Below are 12,797 nucleotides of genomic sequence, written 5' to 3'. Positions count from 1 at the left end.
CCACAAGCCCAGCAAGACAAAGTTGTTCTGCATATTTGTTACAACCAGCAAACAAGACTAAGTTGATGTGACTTAACTATTGGCAATCCCCTTTTTAAAAGAAAAAAACAAACCCATTCTTTACCCACAAACTATATTGTCTGCAAGGTAACTACAAATACTTAAAAATTGAAGTTTTCACTTTACACTGTCCTGTAAGTAACCAAAAACAGGGACCAAGTTTCCTTCTCTCTCTCCCCTCCTTCCTTATATTGTCCTGCACAGCACCTCACACTGACTGCGCCTTAGGAAGAAGGAAAAAAAAAAAAAAGAAGGGGTGAAAAAGGCATCATTTAGGCTGGTGTCCTTAAAAAGAAGGGTTCCCACTATAGAGTTCAGCATCTTTTATGGAACCACCATAAGGACTACCGTCCCTGAGGCCTTCGACTATGACAGGACGGTGCAAGGATGCTGGAAGAGGCCATGTCGTAAGGGCTGAAGCTAACTTGTTTCATCAGCAGATTAGGAAGGGCAGCTGGCTAGCCTATAACCTCCTGAAGCTCTGTGACTAACTAAGGGAGGACCAGAGGGATACAGTGATTTGTTCTGTGGTTTCTCACAGCAAATCCCCCCTTGAGCTCCAAACCTGGGTGTCAACACTCATCACAAACATGTTTTTTCTGTTGATGTTGCCATTGCTTGAAAAATTATCAGCACTTGAAAAAACAATGCTCAGAACTGCAACCGCAGCAGAGGAGCTGGCACAGACACACTGAAAAGCAACCTGAGACACTCTAGAAAAGTACCTATGTCCTGCGTTACTAGTGAAACAGAATAAATAATATATGAGCGTGTGGTTTGCTGCAAGAGAAGGATGAAGGACAGCTTTTCAGCTAGCAGCTCAGCAACTGCACTGGGGAGAAGGAAGGAAGGAAGCTATGAAGTTCATTTTGATTTATGCCCTGTGAAACCTCCTGTACTTTGGACATGTGTTTATTTCACACAGGCTACAAACTTCTGGACTATTTCACTTGATTTAATGTAATAAAGTTGCATTTATACCTTCCTGTGCTGTTTAGAATGTGCTGTATATAAAGATATAATATGGCAGTAGGTATATCAAACACAGACATACGGAGAACCTGAGGGGGTTGTTTGGCTTTTTTAGTGCCAGCATGGCCTTATTCAGCCATCTACGTAGTTCAGCCTAGCTCACTGTTTTAACAAATTCAAACACAGGGTTGCAACCCTCCACTCTCCCCATCTTCCTCACCTGCATCCCAGGAGGTCTCAGTGGCCACCAGGGAATGACAAGACAGGTTATAAAGACAAGGCTATGCTATTGGTTGCTGGTCTGAATGAGCTTAAATCCCGGCAAGTGCTTCTGCCACGTAAACCTCTTTTTTTCCAAATGGAAAAACAGGGGGGCGGACGGGGGAGTAGAAAAGGCAAGCTTGTGCCCAGCTCAATCTAGTTGCATTTTTTTTCAGTTAACTTCATTTCTTCTTTTCATTTCAAAAGAATTATGAAATGCTACTGCTGTCCAAAAATACTGAACTAGGGCTTGACATATGTACCACCCACAAAGTTACATTTGGACTCAGGATCAACATTTTGGAAAACCGGGCCAAATCGCACCGGGAGCCAAGAGAGATGTCAGAATGAAAGAACTAGGACTGACATGATGTTACTCATATGCTAACAGGAATCTGCTCTAAATACATGGTGAAAAAATCACCAGAAGCTGCTAAATGCACAAGACAATCTACGGAAGAAATTTCCTACAGTGCCGAGGTCATTAGCAGTGCTTTAGGCACGCTTTAAATAAAAGATAATCAAAGTTACCTGCATATTGATGGGTCAGAACTTGAAAAACTGGTCAGCTCCCAAATACAGATTTCAGAGCCAAAATCCTAGATGATTTCTTACATGTGTTATGCATTCTCCTGCCATATAATTTGTTCTTAAAATTGGCCTTCTGAAAGCACATACAAATTCATGTAAGAGTAGAAGTTATTGATGACCAGCACCTAGATCCACATTATATTTTCTTTTACAGTAACCTGTGTAAGGTTACTGGTGATGAAAAGTATAGCGTTGGCATCCCCAGGCACAACAGATGGTGGTGAAAACACAATCTACCCTGACCTGGACTGCTCAGTTCTGTGAAGAATAGGGGAATCCAGACTCCATACTCTGCCATACTTGGCTTTAGAAAGTTTCTCTGTATTTCATATCTCTGTTAGTGACACCTGATAGGAAACAGAATTAAATCTAAGGAAGAGCAAAAAAAAAAAAAAGTCATCATCAAAGGGCTTTAGCTTGAAGCACAGTGCAAAATCCACATGTGGTAAGCAAGCAAGAAAAATCACTACAGCTTCAGAAACGTCCTAGTTCATACCGAGTACAAGGATGAAGACTCTCTTTTGAGACGGTCTGTGGATTTGGTATATTTCTAGCAGTGCTTTGCTACCACTCTGTAAAAAACCCTGAACCATCCCCCAAACACCCTTCATCCCCCAAAAAACCCACCCCACAACAAAACCACCCCAGCTACCCAACCAACCTCCCTTCCCCCAAGCTCAGATTTGTTTGGTCATACCAAAAAAACCCAGATTTTAATCTTCAAGCAACACAAGACTTGACAGAAACTGGTATTTTTTTTTTTCCCATCCCACACAAGGAATCAGTGGATTGGAGCACACCCTTTGGATAACAGAGCTTAAATCACAAACCCAAAAGGAATTGTTTATCTCTACTGTCTATTGAACTACAGGCATCAAACCAGTATACGTGTGTACTTACTACCAAGAAGAAAAGATGTGTACTGCAGGTTAGGCACAGAGCCACTGAAAATTATGCAATTTCTGTCCTGATCCAGCCATAATTTTTTAAAAATGTCCTTAGACATATGTGCTTCTGCGGAGTCAGGATCTCTCAAATCCAGACAGCATTGTCTGATACTAAGTACCCTCTAGGTAGGTTAGCTTTAATGTTCCAGTGCCTCAGTATCTTTCCCCTATTACTCGTCTGACATACAGTTTAATGAGGCAAAACTACGATAAACAAAGATAATAAAAGCACACAAACTATAGTAATGTTTGTTAAGAGAAAAGATGATAGCAAAACCAAATCAATTAGAGACGACCCATGCATGTGCACATGTGCACAGAACAGTTTTTAGGGAAAGATGTACTCTAAACCAAGATACTCTCATAGGGTATCTTTCAGGCAAAGAGGAAAACATGCAAGTTTTAAAACACGTGTTCTGCCCAGAAAATTCAGAAACCCCATTTTCTGAACCTTAAACTGTATAACACTTCATTATGCAAATCCTAGTTCTGTCTACACATCTACAAATTAAAAAAATAAATATTAAGTATCTCAGCATGACTTGTGTATATATATATAATCTCTGCCTTGGTCAAATCAAACTGGAACATCAGCTCTGGACCTCCAGGGAGCCTTCACTGTCGTGTACCGTCCTAAGACAGAGTCTTGACTTTGAAAAGGATGTATCCCCCAGCACCACGCACCCCTGTGGAAGCGATTCCTAAGGAAAACAAATTCTATCCATCTTGGCTGGCCCATTTTAAAGATTCAAGCACCAGCACCTTCTCTCAGGCACTTCCTGGAGCGCGTCTGATTTTTTTTAGTCCTTTCACCTCTAATGGAGCATTAAAAGAAAGTGGTGGAGGAAAAGTCGGGGAGAGGGTGGCCAGGTGACCTAGAGGGGTCCTTGCCCAAAAAAAGGACAAATCAGGAAAAAAATTAACTGGTGGTATCTATAACCACTCTCCCTTGCTGCTTTTGTGCTCAGGAGGCTGGGAGGAACAGAGCAACTGTACTGTAAGTGCTTTCGTTCACTGCTTGTGACCAGTTGAGCTTCCACTACTAAGTGACAGAAACTGTGTGCGGATACCGCAGCTGCACATCAAGTGGATCCATGTTCTGCAACAGTCTCACCAGGCCAAGCCTTGGTTTTTTCCCCTGCAAATTTGTTGTCTTGAGTGCTTCTTAAAATTTACTTCATCTCTTCTACTTTTAAAGACAAAGGAAGATTTGTCAGCAGTTTTCTCTGGAGATAGAGAGGTAAGAGAGAAGTGGGCTGTTAACACCCTATGGGCTTAATGCACTGTGATGGGCAGAAAAAAAGTTTGTAAATTCACATTTTGCTGTACTTCTTGTTAAAAGGATGTGGTGAGGCAGAGGGGAGAAAGACTGCACGTTAACCTCACAGTGCCTGCTCCACACTTGCTAGCTGTGATCCTCTGGAAGGAAAGGAGATTGCTGCTAAGGAGGAATGGTGGAGCAAACTCTTCTGCAAACTATCGCCGTAGCGTAGGCTGAGGCAGGCAGTGAGAAGCAGCACGCACAGACCTCACCATCCCACAGCAGTGCTGGAAACTCCTCTGAGGTGCAAGGGGCCTCCCTCTCAGCCAGGAGCAGAGCCGTAAGTCAATCCTGGGTGGCAACAGAAAGAAAGAGGATTTCCTAGGGACCCAGCCGAGGTTATGTCAAATTTGTGCAGCTGGGGAAGCCAGAGAAAGCAGGAGCAGGGGAAAAGACTTTGTCTTACCAGGAAGAAGAGTTGTTTTTGCTTGGGTTTTCAGATTGAAGATTACCTCATTTCAGTTTAGTTTCTTTCTGATAAAACAGACCGGGTGCCTTTTGTTCGCACTTGCACGTGCAGCACCTGATCTTGTGCCAAGGCAAAGCCCACGCAGAGATGCGAGATGCACAGCCACGCGGGGACAGCCCTTAGACACACTGCTTCCAGAAGGAGATGCTCCTGCAGGACGTGACTCAGACCAGCCTCATTCTTGTCGGGCTCACTTGGCCCCAGAGAGGCCCTTTACAAAGAGGTTTACCCCAGACTTACAAAGTTTTCTCCTTTGTTGCAGCACTATTACTTTCTTGTTTCTGCTCTCTCCTGCCCTGAAGACACTGGCTCAGCTCCTGTGGCATGTGTGCGCTTGGGGGAAACAGAGCCATTCGTCACTGTCACAGATGTGCTGTACACAGCAGGTCAGCTCTCACCTCCCGCTGCTCCTGCAGCGAGGGCTGCAAATCTTGGAAAAGATGCATAACATGCACATTGCAAACAGCCATTCATCACGGCAGAGCCGTGCCCCAGACACCTAGGCGCACGCCACAGCAAGCTGCTCTGGCCGTGCACACCAAAGGGGCACGTCTCCTCCCGCTCCTGGCTACCTTGCAATGAGAGATGAGAGCAAAAACCAAAAAAAAAAAATAATGGCAAGGCGAGTGGCTGTGGATTACAGTTTCTGCTGCAAAAATGACATCCTATCTCTCCCTTCTCCAGAAAGGCCCGGTGCTGCAAAGGTGGCCCATAATCATTAAATTATGAAAATGTAAGTTGCTGGGAGGAAATTAATACCAGGCATGACTGGGGAAAAGGCTGCTTTCTTGTGAAGTAATTATGAAATTAAAATTTGATCTCTCCCTGGTGATTGTACAAAGGATACGGCTGAGGTCTCGAACACAACAATACGGCCAGGATTTCAACAGAAGCACAGAAGGTTTCACTAGACAAAAAAGCTCAATTAAAAAGGCGGGGTGGAGGGGGGGGGAGGAAGAAAGGATGACTTTTTGTAAATTACATGAATTTGGCTAAAAGGCACAATCAAGCAGGTTACAGCACAGAGTTTGCAGACTTCCAATTACTTTTTACAAGTTGGAATCAAGCTGTTAGGAAATGCAGCTTATCTGAATAAGACTAATAATGCTAAGCTAATTAGACCCACAGGCATTAGCCGGCAGATAAATTCAGGCCAAAAAGAGGGACACTGTCACTTTAAATACTGCCTTGGGATCGGTGGAAAAGCTAATGAGGAGTGTCAGTCGGGGCTGTTTTATTAGGTGGTTCTCCAGAGAATATAGCCTGAGGTTTCTGTAGCAGGGCTTCTGCGCTTGATTCAATAAATCAATTTATATTAAGGGGGGGTGGACGACACGCAGCACGGGCGCCTCCTCCATAAAGCATTTCTGTGGCATTTCTCAATCTGCCCAGGCACTCCTCGGGCAGGCTACCTGAACGCGCTGTCAAAGGACATCCAGCCCGGCAATAAAGCATAAGATAGCAGCCGCATTGGCAATATTTGTTCAAATCAGCTCACACATTACCAAGCAAAACATGTACATTGGCTCTCACCGGGGTATTTTGGATCCCCAATAAGTGATTAATGAGAGCCTGGTTTTTGTGAGCCGGAGTCTGAACCGCAGACGGCAAGGCGGGCTGCACAATGAAAGCAAAAGGCATCCATCCCAAACGAAATAAAACGGCTTGAAAAGTGAAGTTGCTTTTTTAATCAGACGCTTAGAGGCTGAAAGACGTTCCCTGATGGAAAGAAAAGGGCGAACACAGGGCAGGCTGGCGGCGTTCCAGGTGGCAGACAATATTGACTCTAGAATAAAATGGGGTTAGCTTAGCGCTTGCCCCAGGGCACCAGCCTCCCTGCTTTGGAATAAATCGCACGGGCAGGCGATTCCCCGGCACAGGCTGACCCTCGGGTGGCTCACCATGTGCCACAGCATCCCCTTGACAGGGAGCTGGCAGGTGGTGGGTACCACACCAGCTCGAACTATTTCTGACGGGATGCAGCTCGGCTCTGCGTGCTCCTGGAGGGCAAAGGAAGCCACCAACAAATCAGGTCAAAACCCGAACTTGTTATCTAGGTCTCTTCTGCCACCCTAAAATCAAGTCAAAAAGCTAAAGCTCTCATCTGGAAAGAAGCATTTGAAGAACTCCGCCTCAATGCGAGCAGCAGAAAGGCCGCTGTTTTCGTTCCAGGGAGGAGCAAAAAATTAATTTTGAAACCACAAAAGCTGATGTCAGTTGGTAGCGCCTTCCGGATGCCTTTGGTTAAGTGCAGCCCTGTACGGCCCCTCCGGCCCGGCGGGAGGCCAAGAGGGGAACCCTGTAAGGAGCCACTGTGCCAGCGAGGGACACAGTAAGCCAGAAAACCAGGTGTTGGGAAGGTGTCTAGGATATCGTCAGAGCAAAGTACTTCAAAAATTGTTCAACACTGGATTTACCCTGAGTAAAGAAAACCTGACCAACCATGTCTTAACTTTTATTTAAAAGGCAGAGACAGAGAATACTAATTTACTAATTCTGTGCAGTCCTTTAAAGATGAAGTTATCATCAGGCCTGCTTATTTTCCCCCCATGTATTTCTACCTCAGGCACCCCCTTTTAGCGCTGGCAGCACTTTGCTTCCATGGCCACCGAGTCTTTCCTGATGCTTCTGCTGCCAGGACTTGTCAAAGCCACCTGAACTACCCTCTCTCCAATACAAGTTTAACCTCTGCAAGCCATGGGCCTGAAAAACCCAGCCCAGAGACCCAGCTGTGAAAGACTGTCAGTAACACAGATGTCTGCCAGCAAATTACAGCTCGAGACAGCTCGGAGGCTTGTTCGGCAGGAGACACAGCTCTTAAGATGCCTCGCCAGCTACAGTACACGTTTTGCAACGGTTGCTCAACCACAACACGCGTGGGGCGAGGGCGCAGGAGGGGCAGCTCCCACCTAAGCGGGATTTATTTTAGATACATTTAATACAGCAGATTTTCTCACCCCAACTGCCAATGCAGAGAAAGGAAAAAGGGTGGGAGATCCGGAGGGAGCAGGGAAAGGCTGGTCTCAAAGCAGTTACAGGCAGCCTGGACTAGTGATGCGGTACACATTGCTGGATCAGTGGTTGTCCTAATGCTGTGGGGAAACTTGGCAGCTCTGCTACCAGCGCTGAGACAAAGCCAGTGTGGAAACTTCACATCAAAAAAAAAAAAAAAAAAAAAAAAAAAGGCAAAAAAAAGCAAAAGCGAAAAGCAAAAAAAAAAAGGCCAAATGCATTATGACAGACCCAAAGACAATAACCTTTTGTAATCCAAACAAGCTGGGCAAGCCAAGCCATTGTTGAGAATCTGAAAAGCTCCAGAGCACAGCAGAAGGGTAAAAACGAAGGGGAAAAAAAAGTAAAAATCATACAGCTTCTAATAGAAAACACAAAGCGTTCTGAATTTTAAAATAAAACAGTTCATTTTCATGAGGAAATGTCAGAGCAGAGCGAGTTTTACACCCTCTCACTAAAGGATTCAAGTAATTAAGTGTAAGAGTGGCTGCTTCGTCCTAACATCACCTGCACCTCTCTACGTGTGCGTGCAAATGTCAACAGACAGTGAAGTCACTGACCAAAAAAAGGTTCAGACAATTGATCTTCTGCATTGTAAGTAATAAAAGTTTGGCAGCATTTTACCATATCAAGCTCTGGCTGGCCAAAGCTCCATCTGACATTTTCTAGAAAAGGAATATATATGCTAATTTATTCTCCATGATAAATATTGTCCTTAGGAACAAATGCAGAACAGACACGCCCTCGGCCGCTGTGTCCTGATGCATCAGTTAAATCTAGGAATTAGAAAGGGAAGAAAATAGAAGCAAAATCCTTGAAGTGGAGAATGACCACTGTGAAACACCAGCCACCTCAAACCATCACCTCTGAGGGCCCATCAAGCTGGAAATCTAATGTCTTGTCCACAATCTCAACCACCAAAATTGACCCAGACTTCTGGATAAATAGAAACAAATTGCTTCTCCTCTGCTTAGGAGATCACTGCACACAGTTCAATGGAAAATAAGACTCCCTGGGGCAAACACCCTGCAAAAAAGAAATGGATCCTTATTTAGAAAGGCTCTGATTTAGATAAATGTATGGCGACAGAGCAATTCCCTCACCATTTTATTGTCCCAAGGCAAACAAAGAGGTAACTGATGCGCTAGCTGTGGGATACAGAGCAGCTAAAACAGTCTGATTCTTTTATTCAGGCCAAAACTGTAGACCCTGTTTTCCACTTCCAGCCAGAAGTCAAAAGGAACACAGCAGGGAGAGGCAGCCTCATCACAGTCTCCACATGCTTTTGCTGGGCACAGGCCATCCCGTTCTGGGACAGCACTGAGGTGAATTCAGACTTGAATTTTCAAGTCACAGTTTAAATATTTATTCCGGAATAACTGCTTACAGCTAGGCATATTTGTGCTAAACTGGTGGCAATTTTTGCATTGACCATATTAGAATCTCTAACTGGATCAACTTGTGTCCTACACTCCAGGAAACTCAGAAAAATCAACAAGAAAATCAACTCTCTTCTCCCCCCTGCCATATGTTAGAGTTAACAGAGTTCACACACCAGTACTGAAAAACAATACATTGAATCAAATCTGCCATCCATTTAGACTTACCCAAGCTCTTTTACCTTACTCATTATTCTATATTTAAAATTTGCATTCTTTCTAATGCCAAACAGTATTAGCTATACAATATCATTTTGAGTAAGGTAAAGTGCTATGCACAGGTTCACAAATGAGGTACAAACTGATATACAGAATCAGCTCTTTTTTTAATTTTTAACCATTCCAACCTGGTATGCATCCCAACATCCCCCCGGTGCTTTTGACTGGAAAAATCACAGCAAGCAGAACTTCCACTGAGCTTTTTGACATGGCTCTCAAGTTCATTTGGAACCTCTAGTGTGCAAAAAAAATTATTTTTCCCTTTTCATGCTTTACTTGGTATTTATCAACACCAAATTCAGTCTCCGTGATGCACATTCATGTAAATCATTTACTTCTTTGCAGTTCCTCATGGTCCTTCTTGTTTATTAGGAAAAGAGCTGTGGTGTCACCTGCCAATGCTGCAACTTCAACCATTCTAACCTCATTTCCTTTCCAGACCACTACCCAACCGGGGAAATGCAAAACTACTCCCGCGGACCTGGAGAAACCCTCTTTGCTATCCAACCATGATGAAAGAATTCTGCTCTTATCCTTCTCTCAGGAAGTTCTTGGCCCATGATACTTCTGTAGCTCTCCCCTGAATTAGGAGGTTTTGCTTTTTGGTCTGGGTATTTTTTTTTTTCCCAACAATATCTCACATCTCAAAAAAGAGCCTTTGGAAGTCTACATGAAGTCATTTTTTACTGATGCCTTCAGAGACATCCGGGAGCTTAATCAGAAAATTCCCTTTGCAGAAACTGGGAGAGCGTCTCATGATCTTCCAAGTGTTTTGCTGTTTAAGTCCTCAGTTGATCCAATGTTCTCATTCTGTTCCTATTCTTTTGCTCATGCCTGTAGCCTTTTTAAAAAGTGAAGTCATCATTCTTAGGGTGAGACTGCGTACTCTACTAGCAGCTGTTCAAGATGATGGACAATGATGGTTATTCCCAGATTAACATGTTCTGCACAGGCACTCCAGATAATATTAAGCTTAGATCATTATTCTGCCATTAAAACATCATTATATTTATGGTCTATAAAGTATGGAACAAATCAGAAGCATGTGGAGCTGTAGTTGCATGTGAGCATCCAAGTCTCCAAACCAACAAGAGTTCAGGCTTTTTAACTCCCTCCACTCTTCCCTTCCTGAAAGGACATTTCCTAAGAATGCTAAAACAACAAACAGCATGGAAGTGAAGACCATTTGCATACATAGGGCCTTTGCTTTTATAGGTCACACACAGAGCACACAACAGCAAGGATTAGGGCTTCTCTAAGTGAGCGGGAGTCACTTGAGAAGGAGCTTCTTGAACTGACACAAAACAATGAAGACGTTTAGCCAGAGACAAAAACCTCATCGTTCTTCCTGTCTTCACTTCGTTAAGTTAATGCTGTTCATTCAAGCCTTTTCATTTTAGGGTGGCTATGACTTCTATTCAGATAGGCCCATCTCTAAAACAATTCCTCAAGGGTTACCCAAATCAGGGGTCGGCTGCACTGGAGTATAGGAGGCAGCTCTTCCCTTCTGTAAGCGTTCTTCAGCGTGCCAAAGGCATGAAGGCCCACCGATCCAGATTCTACAAAAAGCTACTTCCAACATAGGAAAGTTGTTTAGCTTTCAGGAAGATCCCCTGGCATATCTTCCCCTTCACGTGTTTGCTCTGCTTTGAATGCTCCCACGTTAAAATGAACCAAAGTCCTGGTTTAGAGTGTTAACTTCTAAAATGTATTTTTCATACATTAGAGAGAAGGAAATACCTTTCCCTTTAATATGCAGGCATACACCTCCATGTTTGATGCAGTTTACACTAATCGAAGACACGTACAAAGCAGGCATTAGTTATGGAGAAGGCTGACCCCACGCTGAAAAGGACACATTCTTACCAGCCAGTCATGTTGAAGTCACGGTAGAGCATCCTCTTTCCAACTTCCTTGCGCTGCACCCTCCGTGGAAACTCTAAATGTGTGAACTCATTTCCCAGCAAGTGGGGCTGCATGTAAGCCTGTGGGCAGAAACCAAGCCACAGATACCACACGAACATCATAAAACAAGACACCATCTATTTTTAATGAGGTAGCATTACCATCCCTTCCCGCTCCCTTCCCACACGTACTTTTTCTCCCCCACCTTTTTTAAACAAGGAAGATGATGAACTCCATTTCAGCAAGTGATGTGCACATACATCAGTTCTGACACCGCCTGGTGTCCGGCAGCAGCCTTACAGGGAGCAGTCCTCTTGCCCTCAAAATCCTTCACTACTTCTCTCTGCTCCTCAACATTTGTTATCTCTAAAGTATGCCTCATCCACTGACCCCAAAGGAGTCTGCAGGGCTTCATCAAACAGAACAGATCTCCTTTTTGTAAGTCAGTGACCTGAGAAAAGGGAATGATTAACGGACAAAGCCGTGGAGCAAGTAGAGACTTGGAGGGGTGTCTGTAGAGTGAAGCTCAAGCTTTTTGACTCGCAGTTCAGCTATGCCCACAACACACAAAACCTAATATTACTACCACACTTGAATTTTCACTGTCTTGAGAACAATTTTACCTGCGCAGTGGGCTGCACCCCATCGCACAAGACACTGCAAATAAACAGGAGTTGCAGAGCACTTTATTTTCTTGTTTTCTAAAAACTACTTCGTTCGCACAGAATAGACTTTTAAGAAAAGCAGCTGCAGTTACGTGTCACAACCACAACTAATGTTTTTGACTGTGTTAACGTCTGACTGGTGCTGCCCTTTCTGGAGTGCTGCTCTGCAGATGCTGGGATGCCTCTTTGCTAGAGCCATGCCTGAAGCTCATGCGCTCCAGAGCTGACTGTACTCAAGAGCATCAGGAGGCTCTTTGTCCACCACACAGATTTTTGGTTTGGATTTATGCACAGATCAGCTGACACAATAGGTTAATCCTTAAACATACTGTATTTCTTCTTTCTGAAATAAACTTCACTCATTTTTCTTTTAATATTTGCATAAATGAGCCTTTCTCTCTCCCTCCCCAAAGCTGCATTGTGAGTGAACTCTTCTGAAGACACAGTCAAATTGGCAAGGGAACTGAAAAAAAGTTGTGTTTCTTAACCTTTCCGCAGATAACTCCTTTTCCTTATCCAGCCAGTTAAGGCAATAAAGTCGGTCTTATCTCCAGCAGCAGCTGCCGTCAGGGCAGACCAAATGAGCTGGCTTTAGTTTGTGGGTTTGTCATAAATCTAGCGCTCATCAAAGGTGAGCAGCAGGAAGCAGTGGAAGCCCTTATTGATCTACCTGGCAGCTATCATGCAGATAGTTCACAATAAAATATTTCCTGCATTTAAGGGCCGAGCCTGCTCCCGCTCAATTTAATAGGGGTTGGATCAGGCTCAGCACATCACAGCGCTAACCCTCCATCAGCTTGTTCCCGTTCCCGTCGCCAGACATCCTTCCAGAAAACACCTCGAGCTCAGCTGAAACGGGGCTGAGGGAGATTACTGCATGTAGCCAACAAGATTGGATTCTGCTTTCAAGAGGCGGCTTTCAAGCACGCAAGTGTG

The 12,797-nt window shown here is 44.2% G+C and overlaps 1 protein-coding gene across 4 annotated transcripts in view; it reads right to left on the bottom strand.

The window, feature by feature from the left end:
- Nucleotides 1–12,797, bottom strand: part of PPM1H (protein phosphatase, Mg2+/Mn2+ dependent 1H) — a 145,263-nt gene that overhangs the window by 21,596 nt on the left and 110,870 nt on the right. For all 4 annotated transcript variants that reach the window (XR_010069505.1, XR_010069506.1, XR_010069507.1 and 1 more), the window contains exon 6: nucleotides 11,158–11,276. Coding sequence is in view for 1 of the 4 variants with exons in the window: in XM_063323065.1 (XP_063179135.1) it covers nucleotides 11,158–11,276 (119 nt within the window). In the remaining 3 variants the exon portion in view is untranslated. The remainder of the gene's footprint in view (nucleotides 1–11,157; nucleotides 11,277–12,797) is intronic.

This window comes from Chroicocephalus ridibundus, chromosome 1 (genome assembly GCF_963924245.1).
Source record: "Chroicocephalus ridibundus chromosome 1, bChrRid1.1, whole genome shotgun sequence".
NCBI lineage: Eukaryota > Metazoa > Chordata > Aves > Charadriiformes > Laridae > Chroicocephalus > Chroicocephalus ridibundus.
The sequence above is the reverse complement of the archived record's forward strand: the minus strand, read 5'-3'. Positions and strand labels throughout refer to the sequence as shown.